The sequence below is a fragment of the Symphodus melops genome (genome assembly GCF_947650265.1).
Source record: "Symphodus melops genome assembly, chromosome: 15".
In the NCBI taxonomy this organism is placed as follows: domain Eukaryota; kingdom Metazoa; phylum Chordata; class Actinopteri; order Labriformes; family Labridae; genus Symphodus; species Symphodus melops.
Window position 1 is genome coordinate 20747429 of NC_136705.1, and position 11025 is coordinate 20758453.

The 11025-nt window shown below is 39.9% G+C and overlaps 2 protein-coding genes across 2 annotated transcripts; both read right to left on the reverse strand.

Annotated features, from left to right (window-relative positions):
* Positions 1 to 2547: 2547 nt before the first annotated feature.
* On the reverse strand, positions 2548 to 4299 carry nkx3.3 (NK3 homeobox 3). The gene is made up of 2 exons (XM_079362210.1): positions 3868 to 4299; positions 2548 to 3298 (listed from the first exon to the last, which is right to left on the reverse strand). The coding sequence occupies exons 1-2, from the start codon at positions 4127 to 4129 to the stop codon at positions 2763 to 2765; spliced, it is 798 nt and encodes a 265-aa protein (XP_079218336.1). The 5' UTR covers positions 4130 to 4299; the 3' UTR covers positions 2548 to 2762.
* A 2699-nt stretch (positions 4300 to 6998) lies between these two features.
* nkx2.3 (NK2 homeobox 3) lies at positions 6999 to 9682 on the reverse strand. Its single transcript, XM_079362816.1, has 2 exons — positions 9215 to 9682; positions 6999 to 8304 (listed from the first exon to the last, which is right to left on the reverse strand). The coding sequence occupies exons 1-2, from the start codon at positions 9615 to 9617 to the stop codon at positions 7664 to 7666; spliced, it is 1044 nt and encodes a 347-aa protein (XP_079218942.1). The 5' UTR covers positions 9618 to 9682; the 3' UTR covers positions 6999 to 7663.
* Between the last annotated feature and the right edge of the window lie 1343 nt (positions 9683 to 11025).

Consider the following 11025-nt stretch of genomic DNA (forward strand, 5'->3'; position numbering starts at 1 on the left):
TTGAAATGTTCCACAAGCATATTTTATTCTTTTCTCATATTCATTAGATCTGTTTTTAAATGTTTTTTATGCATTTTGAATGTGTGTTGTGTTGTTTAGTGATGGACACTTAAATGATACTGTCTCTGTATGTAATCAGTTTAACCTGACTTGAGATGTATCACTTTGCATGAAATATAATAAAGGAAATTGAAAATAAAGGGATGTAAAACTACGATAAAGGGATCAAAGCCACAGAGAGCAGTAGTGGTTCAAGGTGTCCCAGGATGGTGCAAACAAGATAAAGGCGTTATTGTGCCACATGCAGTGCCTGCAATCACCAAAGGTTTGTCTATGTGGAAAATGTTTCCAAGTGTGTGTTATTATATTTTGGCCACATAAGCACATCACTTGAAAACATGGTTAACTCAGTTTTACATATTCATAATAATTATGTTTTTACTTTTCCCCCAAATTTTTTATTGTTTTCTTTTTAAAGGTAACATTACCAACAGCGAGGGTTAAAATCTCAATAGTCAAAAATCAGAATCAGCAGGTCAGACGTTCAAAATATCAAAAATCAGGACTGACCAAATAAATGTCTTCTGGGTTGGGACTTTATACAGATAGTTTGCTTGATTGATTGACAGCTCATCCTAAATGTGCTTTTACAAATAAGGGCAGTGTGTTAACCTTAAATGCCCTTCCCAGCAGCCTGCCGGCTCCAATTATTCAACACACTTCTGTTAGTTCAAGATGTTCACACCTAAAAGCACAATCAGTTAAGGACTTAGTCAAACTCACCTTTAGGAATAATGTTTTTATTTTCCTAACAAGTGTGGCCATGATGTGTTTTCCTTTACGATGAGGGTGTAGTCTTCGCACCAAGGCGTGATTAATGTGTGCTGTCTTGTGCAGCCCGACTGGATAGTGCAACATCTTCACGGTCTATTGACCCTCTCTGACTCATGCAGCTCACAGTAGAAAGGAGTAGTCTGCTCAGGACTCTTAATAAACAAACAAAAAAGGTTTTAACAATAAAAGTTTCTAAAGTGAGTACATTAAAAGAGATCAATTTGTTGTTTTTGTCTTTTCTTTGCTGGCACATTGGAAGTATTCATTTTTTCCCCCCACCCATTTAAAAACGTATACAGCGACTTCTATTATCAAGCCGTCTGCGCTGTTCTTTGTCTAAAACTTAAACTGTTGTTTGGGTTTCGTAAGAACAGATACACACAGACACACTCTCAGACTTAAAGTGCATACACCTCAGATAAAGAAAGTGATCCTACAGATGTCATGTTCTGTTTTATGGTCCATTAACATGTCACATAGATAAAATGAATACAACATTAAAATGTATTTCTTCTTTCACATCCATTTAAGTTGGTTTTTGTTTAAATTCGAGATTCTTTCAGTCATTCTCTCAGTCTGGATGCTGAAAAAAGCCACCTCTTGGCAGTCATATAGGAGAGCACAAGCTTTACATGTTCCCTTGGACTTATTTGGTTTCTTGTCAGTCTTGCTGTAAACTCAAAGTGAGTTTATATAATACATTTTAATGCGATTGATCTAATAGCAATCGCAATGTGAGACTGTGCAATTATAGAACTGCACAAAAGACTAATATTCACACTTTTAAATAGTTGTGATTGTCCTGTGATTGTTTGGATATACCCATCAGCTGCAGTGTGTGCACGCGACATGTTTGTGTGGTCACATGACTGTCCAGCACGCAGAGCCAGTGCATTGTGTGGCAACAAAAGCAATTTGTCTTAACACCACCAAAGACTGCATGTTGACTGATAACCTAAAATAACATTTATTCTATCACAAACGTGAATCGCAATATTTTCCACTAATAACACACAATTGCACCAAGTCGTGCAGCATTACATTTGCTCTGATACCCTTTGTAAGTGATCAAAAACAGCTAACCTCTCACACCAGTCATGCATATTTACATTTACAAAAATATTTTTGTTGCTGCTGATGAAGCAAACATTTATCTTAATCATTCTTGATTCTAGTTTGGATGAAAAACCCCTCTCCATACTTTTAGAATAAAACAGCATTCTCCCCTTTACTAAAAATGTGACTCCATTTACATTTTAAAAAGAGCAGCATAAATAATCTAGGAGGGTGTGAATGAGCCTAAATATAACTTTTTATGTGACATAAGATCTCCAAGGGAAACCTTGCTTGTTTTGTTTCAGGATCCAAAATAAGGTGGAGGAAGAGGATTAATGTTCGTCATTTTCTTTTCTCGTTAATGACAATAATTATTCCCCAAATGCTTATTAACATTTAAGAACTCTCTGTTCTTCTGGGCGAGTCAGACTCAATTAACCTGGGCTAAAAGACTGCACACATTGTTCAACGCCCTTCCACCACAGATATGTTAATGAAGTCCTTTTAATTAAAAAACATTTAGATTCAAAGAAAACTAAGCAGAAAATGGAAAAATAAGCAGAAAATGGAAAAATATTTTATAAATGTTTACTGGATAATATATATAAATTCATGTCTTCAATGTTAAATATTTCTTCACACAAAATAACTCTAATGGAAGCTTGTGCTTTTTAATTCCTCATCTGTCCAAACAATGCAAGTAAACATTCAAAACATAAGATGTCTATAAAACAAATGACAGGCTTTTTGATCATTGAGGGAAAAAACAGCAAGAACAAACAGACCCATAAAAACCCTGTACACTCTGAGTCAGTGTGACAGCATACTGTGTTAAAGGTTCATCCACTAACTTTAACGCAAGCTGCTCTTGTTCATGTCCTGTATTTTCTGAAGTTCTCCATCCCTCTAATCTGCAGGCTGTTGATGCTCCAGGGCCGGCAGCAGTGATGCGGGCACGGATACTGGTAGTTCTGATAAAGAGGCACAGTCACTGGGAAGTGTAGTCCATTTACCTGGTGATGCGTGTGCATGTCCCTCACCAGCACTTTCACTGCCACTGTCCTCTGTGATCCGCACGCCGCCAGCTCGGCAACCATTTGCCGTCGTTTGGTTTTATATCTCCGGTTCTGGAACCAGATTTTCACCTGAGTCTCTGTGAGTTTCAGCTCCTCTGCCAGGTCTGCTCGATCAGGACCTGAGAGGTATCTCTGCGCTTGGAAGCGACGCTCCAGCTCGTAGACCTGCGCGTGAGAAAAGGCCGCTCTGGAGCGCTTCTTGGAGCCAGGCCTGTCTTTCTGTCCATCTGAGGAAGAGTCGACTGTGTCCCCGCTGTGCTGACGTTCACCTTCATCTGCCTCTGCCTCCTTTTTCTCGAGATCATTCGGATGCTCGTGGTGCTGCTGCTTATCTGTGGCGCACAGGAAATACAATACAAGTGTGTGACTTGTGTGTGTGGGCTTTACCCCTATTCTTCAGGAAGTCTGGGGATAATATTAAATAAATAAATTAAGAAAGCTGTTAGAGTGGATAATGTCGGAAAACAAAACACCAGATGTTTAATATAATTGATAACGAAGCACGAGTTTATTTGTGAAAGAACTGTCTGACAGGACAAACACGGATTAAATTTAGATTGGATTATTGGAGTTTTAAGTTTTTTCAGTACACTATCCTTTACATCACCCCCTTTACAAATAAGAGATACAATTAAAAAATCAAATCAATAAACTCGAACCCTTCAGAAGTTTTATGAAACCAACCGTATAATTGCAGCAGATCCACACAAAGAAGAACTCATTTAAAACTATATTATATTATTTATATAGATTTTACAGTTATTTAAAACAGTCAGGTGCTGTATTGTAAAATAAATGAGCGCTAAAATATCCCATCAAATGTTTTGTCTTGTCTAAAGTATACCTCTAAATCTGAAGTCACATGTCTTAAATCACTGGGTGATAGAGCAGTGCAGCTTACCTTCTTGTTTAGCCTCCTCTCCTGTGGACTCCTCGCTGCAAGTATCCGATAAGTTTTGAACGGACTGGCTGAGATCTGAAGGAAGTGTCCTCTGGTTGTTGGCTCTCTCATCTGCGTCAAGGTGATTTAGATCCGGGACTCTTGTGGCATCGTGCTCGAAGTTGATGTAGAGCTCCTTTGCACTCCGGGTACCGGTCTTACCCCGGTAGTCACGTCCGGTGAGGATGTCTTTGATTGAGAAGGGTGAAAAACGTAATGCCATGGTTGATTTAGGCTCAATCTCACCTGTGACGTTAAAGGCATGAAGAGATCAGCTTCTCAAAAACAGAAGGTTCGCTCTTTCCACTGGTCTATTTTATTGCTCAAATTTAATTGTGGTTACCGAAGTCCTGCGTGCTAATGAACAGCCTGTTCCAGGATCTGTCAAGTCTTTAACAATATTCTCAGCAGCAGGAGCAGCTCCAGCTGACTTCTGATTGGCTGTTTTGTGCGGTAACTCCCTCGAGCCGCCCAGCCCCACCCTGCTCTATAAACCAAGGACGCATAATTTGCATGTAAAACATCCAGGGTTGACGTGTTTTCGATAATTGAAACATTGCAAGGACGCATTCAAATCTCATAGCTTCATTTTTGAAGGCCCTCTAAATGGTGGATGAGAGACCCTGTTTAGAATAATATTAAAGTAAATATTCGTTATATGTTACGGTCTCAGGGTGGATGTCATCAGCTTTCACTTCAATAAAAGGACAGTTTCAGCCACTGCATTTACCAACTATGAATGTTGTGTCAATAGTATTAAGATAATCTGGTGCGTAAAGCTCACCAATCATGGGTAAAACTAATTCACCGGCACATGATTTTACCTGAAAGGATTTAAATATTTCCACAAGTCTTTAACTTCACATCTGAGGTATAAATATTGTTAAGACACGTTTGATTGTGTACTTCATTAAAAAACAAACCAGTTTAGGGAATGGTTGAATTGGCTTTCAGTCGTGTATACCTATAGACTGAATGTGTTAAATAGCTGTTTATTTCAGCTGATGTTCTGTCAAAACCATAGAGAATAGGTGTGGATGGATGACTTCCAGTCTGATTGGTCAAACAGGAGAGTAGCGCCGCCGTGTGGTCATGATGCACGATTTTCAAAGGAAAGGCATGCGTAAAAAAATGAGACACCTTTGCATGTTGACGCCACTCCCACTCCTCTCGCTTCCTCAATTACGCGCACATGCCCGAGCACTACGAAATCAGCAGACCTGCCCATCATTGAGGAGACGCGACGACAGACGAAGTGAGCTGCCTCCTCTGTGTTTTGTTTTTCTTTCTCTGACTAAACAGAGAAATCTTTCTGTTTGCCCACATAGCACAAATCAGCTCCAGGGTGTCAAAACATGTCCAGATGTGAAACATTGAAGTTCTGAAACACTCACATAACGAGATGTCAACGCCACAATTATAAATGTTTTAATTCGAGAAAACTGGACATTTTGCTCCTGACTTTCTAACATGCTTTTTTATGATTGTGTGTTACTGTTGGTTAGTATCTCCGAATGAGAAACATTTACACTCTCACATTTAGATGTCTGCTCCATGGTCTGCGCCCAAATGCCCCCCCCCCCCCCCCCAACTTTATTTTGCCTGTTTACTCAACACACTGCCTCTAGAAGCGTAGTCTCATTTAAAAGATGCATCGCATGTTGATCAATTAATCTAGATGAAGTTTTTGCTTCCAATGATCTACATACAAAATTAAGCGATTATTTGCGATAGTGAACCTTGACCAAATAAAGGATATTTAAATACTTTACTTTGACAGAATAAAAACATCTTTATTTTTGAGCATGCCATTTTGGTACTAATTGATTTGTCTCAATTCACGAGTACAGTGTAGTCGTGAAAGATGTTTGTAAAAAAAAAAAGAAGAAAACAATTACAATTTATTTTTCGTTCATCCGCATTGAATTCAGAGCATGTCGTTTTTGTATTTTGTCCATGAACCACTTAAATTTGACCACATGCTTGACAGTGTTAAGCCTTATCCCTGAAATTTAAGTACTATTTGGCTAAACCCCTGAAAGTTTTCCTTATCCGTCTGGTGCCTTTTTGGCGGACTAAAGACCCTTACAGGGCGACCTAATGGGAGAGCCTTTCCTCCAGCTTCTTTACAAACGTTGTCTTCTCTATATTTGGGCTCTGGTGCTTTAGCGAGCCCCTTGAGTGGTTGCCATTGGAGACTTTGTTTTGGGAAACTCCACGCCTTCAGCGCAGCGATGAGCCGAGCTGCTATCTTTGGAAGCGCGAGATAGCGATCACCGCAGCGCCTGTCAGAGCAGCCGTGTCCAGGCTGCGTCCTCAGGCATCGCCGTCCTGTCGCCATCTCTATTTACACTAGTGACTGTGCAGCACTTAGAGCTGACACCAGGTATGTCCTACCGGCAGTGCGGTGGTCAGGGGGAAGTGGCCGGGGAGGCCATCAGAGGAGACAAACACTCTGTTTACGTTGCTATTCATCTCCATTAATAGTGTCTGCGCATTCGACCATGCCCAGGAGGTGAAGGTGTTTGTTTAAGTCCATCTGCAGTCAACGGCGTCTGTGTATATTATGTGCGTTCTGCTCTTCCAAGCCAGTTCAAACGTTAGAAATTAGAATACAACTGTTTTAATTATTATTAAATATAGGCTATTATTGATATGATCTTTTTCCAATAAATTTAGTATATTTGTTCTAATTATTACTGTGATGCATAGATTTTAAATGTGGGAATATGTAGCGTATATTTTTAAACATGAATTTATCATCCACATCTGTGTGAGTCTATCCGTGCTGTGGGTTCCGAGGATGCTGTCTGTCTGGTTAATGTCCATCTCTGAATCCTGACCGGACATTAGCTCGCCTCTAAATTCTCTCGGTTTCTGGTTCTTGTCTCAGACTTCAGCTTTCTCACAGGAAAAAAAAATCTTCCTTGGCTCAAGATGAGATTTTTGAGACGATGAGAAATTACTGCTCGCATCTGTTTCAGGAATAAACCGAAGCCATTCATTTTTAGTTCCCATACACTAATAAACGAGATCAGAGACGAACTTGAGCGCAAGCACACATAACTTAACAGAAAAGTCAACTTTATTTGTATGTTTCACTTTCCCACGTATTTGAATGATATACACATGATACAATAGCGTCACTTGTGTCATAATGTTTAATGACTTCATATTTTCTTTAACAACTTAACTTTAATTTAAGAATCACTGATTCACAGAACGTGCATAAAACACATAAAAGCGTCCTCTGCTCGATCTCAAATTTTTAGTAAAAATTGGCAACTGGCCGAAAAAGGTCCACATTTTCAAAGAAAAACTAATATTTAAATACTTGATTGCTTTATCCAGAAATTGTGACAACATAATATTTTCCCCAATTAATTTTCAACAGAGCCAATCATCATGAATCATTTCTGGCTTTAGTTTTTTTTCATAGAAACGTCCGGTTTTCATCACATTGAATCACGATGTGCCACATTTCGCTCATCAGCAACAACAAACGAGAGATTTAATACTTTTTTTAAACACTGGCTCAGAAGAAAAACGCACAAACTTTAAGTTTTACATCATAATACGGGTTAGAGTTTCCTCATAGGCCTGTTTTCAGCTTTAGTCCACCGGCCTGTACTTTCTGTAACGTGTGACAGTAGGAAATTGTGCTTTCATTGCATTAGTTGATCGGGTTCACATGCTTGAGGTCCTTTTACAAAAGTCTCACTGACTCACTCAGCTATGATAGTGTGTAAAGTTTGCGCTACCATGCCCGGATGCCCTGCAGAGTTCCTTGGCAGGGTGTAACCACTGCTCCTTGAGGTCCCTGGCTTTGCGTCTGCGCGCCGAGGTTTCCGAGATTCATGTTCATAAAAGCGTTTGCAGCGTTGTTGCTGGGCGGCAGAGCAGGTAAACTAGAATACGTGCAGGAGTAACTGTTAGTGTACATCGTGTTATTGTAGCTGTAGGCAGGGTAGCCGTTGTAGCTGTACGGGTTTGGAGCTCCCACTGTGTAAGACGTATTATAGTTCTGGGATCCGGTCAGACAAGGCCTCCCGTCCCGGACCAGCACCGGCACAGCCACCCTCCTGGGCGGCGGCGGGTGGTGATGGTGATGATGGTGTCCTGCCATCTCCAGAGTCTTGTCCTGTCGCTGCCTCTTGCATTTGTACCTCCTGTTCTGGAACCAGATCTTGACCTGAGTAGAGGTGAGTTTGAGGGAGCTTGCCAGGTGCTCTCTCTCCGGGGCAGACAGGTAACGCTGCTGCTTGAAGCGCCTCTCCAGCTCGAACACCTGAGCCTGCGAGAAGAGCACGCGGGGTTTCCTCCGGGTCCTCTGCTGCTTGGTGATGGGCTTCTCCGGGTCTGGGTCCTCACAGTCAGCCTGCAGTGCTCCGCAGCTCTCTGCACAGAGAGAACACGTTTTTATCTATACGCCATAAACGATGCTAAACACTCAAGCACTTACCACTATTTCACACTGATTTTCACATTAAACTTATTTTAAGTTCTCTTTATTATCATCCAACTTTGAGGAACAACACGTTTTGTAAAGCAAATGATTTCAGAAAATAATTATTCCCATTTAACACACAATCTTATTTCAAAATGTAGACCCTTTAAAATACTCATCATTTCAAAACATTATTTCATTGTTTCTTTTATTTCTACCAGCTTTTTCCTAATTAATGAAAAATACTGAAACTAATGAAAAAAAAAAGTTTTTAAAAGAAGTAAAATGAAATCGATTTTTCCTTGAACTTCAAACACATTCGACATCGGTAGACACACACTGCCAACACGCCCATTCCTTCAGAAGTACATTTACTGAAGCTTTTTGCAGATTTAAGTGACGAATAAATTCCCTTAAAAAACAATGTTCAAAAGAAACGTTGATTGTACAAATTACGCACATTTCCACGACACTTAACTGACTCAAAGCTTCATGCACAGCAGAAACATAATGAAGCAAAATGACCATGATGAATTATAGCTGATGCACAAAAAAGCGTGTCTGAATTCTGTGCTGATTTAATTTAGCCAAAAATCGATGACACATTATACATTTTCAAATCGTTTTTTTAAAAAATATAACTCTATCATATTACCAAGCATTAATCACTACAGCAGAGGACATTTTTTTTTATGTTAAACATTTTAAACAGCTATTTATGAATCAACAGATTATATTTCTTCCAGTCACACATTTCTCGGGAATATGTTTCTTATACTATTAAGATTATAACTCTTGTTCGAGAAAGCATTCAGTTCAATGATCATTTGAGGTCATTTTAACTTTGTTGTATTCACTTACTACTCTCTTGTTCCTCGTGCTCGGTCTCCAGCTGGAGCTCTGCAGAGCTCTGCGCCGGGTGTCCGAACATCTCCACGGTCAGCCCGGAGTCCACAAGCCGCTCCTGCACCGTCAGCGTGTTCAAGTAGGACATCCTCTCCTCGCTCTCAGACATGCCGGAGCTGTTGGGACTGGGACTGTCCCTGCCTGCCAGCATGCAGGAGGGCGGTGAATGAGAGCGGAACGGTTTGTTTGGGAAGGCTCCTGGCTGTGACAGCGCGCCAGAGAGACCGAAGCAGGAGATCAGCTGGAGCTGCTGCTGCTGCTGCTGAGATTGTTGCTGCAACTCCAATTTCAGAATGTCTTTCACAGAAAAGGGGGTGCTGGAAGAAGTCATCAGTGGACTGGGAAGCATTACGATCATCAAAACTAATAAATGACAGATAGGAAATGGTCAACAAGCGAAAAAATTGTTTCCGGAAGGCGCGTAAAAGGAAAAAAATAGGTGAAGGAAAATTACGCACTGCTTGTTTTTCATGCGGACCGCGGACTTTCTTTCAGCGTTGACATACCTCTCCTTTGGTTGCAATGTCTGTGGCTGCAGGGCTGAGAAAAAAAGAGAGGTCGATCCTGTTTGGTTGGCTGGATTCAGTTGTCTAGAGAGAGAGAGCTAGATCAGCCAAGATGCTGTCCTCTCCCTTTCAGTGACGTCCTTCAGCGGGGAGGGACTCACAGACTCAGCCGGCCTCTGTAGGTGTGTCAGGAAGACATATCCTACTATGTGCTTAATTTATGAAATAATATAAACACCATCGACTACCTCAGACTGTTAAAGCTGTTTAATTAAGGTAAGCGTTTTAATTACACATTTTTATTTTTCAAGAGAAACTGTAATCATTCAAAACAAAGAAACCTTTCAGTTTGTATGTATCTTAAAAGTTATAGAAGTAAGAAGTTTAGTACCAAAGTGTATCATTGATGATCTCCTGAATTGTCCCACTGCTTCACAGCTCTCCCCATCATCACCTCGGTGCTTTTAAGATTAGGCATATCTTCGTTTCCTGTCTAGGCAATCGACGGATAAGATTATCTGTTGCAACTAAATGAGAAAACTTGGCTACTCACAGAAGCATCAAGAATATAAATGTAAGGATATGTCGTTTGTTATTGTCGCCCTACTTTGAAATAAGATTTTCGATCGACTTTAATTTGTCTGCGATCAATTTCCGTAGACTTTAGGTCAGTATTTCTAGAAAAAAGTCAGGGTGGGCCTTCAACATTTTGAGGCAGTTTGATCAGTTAACAAAATTCTATTTTATCTATTGACACAATTATAGAAAAGCTAAAATAAATAAATCAATAAATCAATAAAAAAGCTTTAATTCGTGTTTATATAGGCCTAAATGTATTTTTCATATTGTAGGCTATTATCAACATTGTATTTAAAACAAGCAAAAATAAATAGATGAATTAATACAGACAATATTTAACTGCTACCACTGCTATTAATTATTGATTATAAAACATTCACCATTCGTTCAAACAAACAACACTCTTGAAAAGAGATTTTTTAACTTTATCTTCCTGGTTAATTAAAGTTTAAGTAAAAAAAACAACAAAAAACATGCTCATTCACACGTCACATGATGCGTTTTTTGAGGGGTTTAGTAGCCGTCTTAATTTCGTTAATGTCGCCAGTAATTCACAGATTTATGCCAACAGATTTTGGTCGACATGTTAGCCATAAATGAATACATAAACAAACATGTTTAACATTGTCTGCAGCGTTGCCTTTGTGCCACAGGGCAAACAAACAGAAACGGGACACCTCT

Excerpts from the sequence above, each read along its gene's own strand:
- nkx3.3 (XM_079362210.1), bottom strand. The coding sequence starts at position 4,129 with ATGGCATTACGTTTTTCACCCTTCTCAATCAAAGACATCCTCACCGGA. Across the intron at positions 3,299-3,867 it reads AGAGGAGGCTAAACAAGAAG|ATAAGCAGCAGCACCACGAG; the intron begins GTAAGCTGCACT and ends TGTGCGCCACAG.
- nkx2.3 (XM_079362816.1), bottom strand. The coding sequence starts at position 9,617 with ATGATCGTAATGCTTCCCAGTCCACTGATGACTTCTTCCAGCACCCCC. Across the intron at positions 8,305-9,214 it reads GCACGAGGAACAAGAGAGTA|AGAGCTGCGGAGCACTGCAG; the intron begins GTAAGTGAATAC and ends CTCTCTGTGCAG.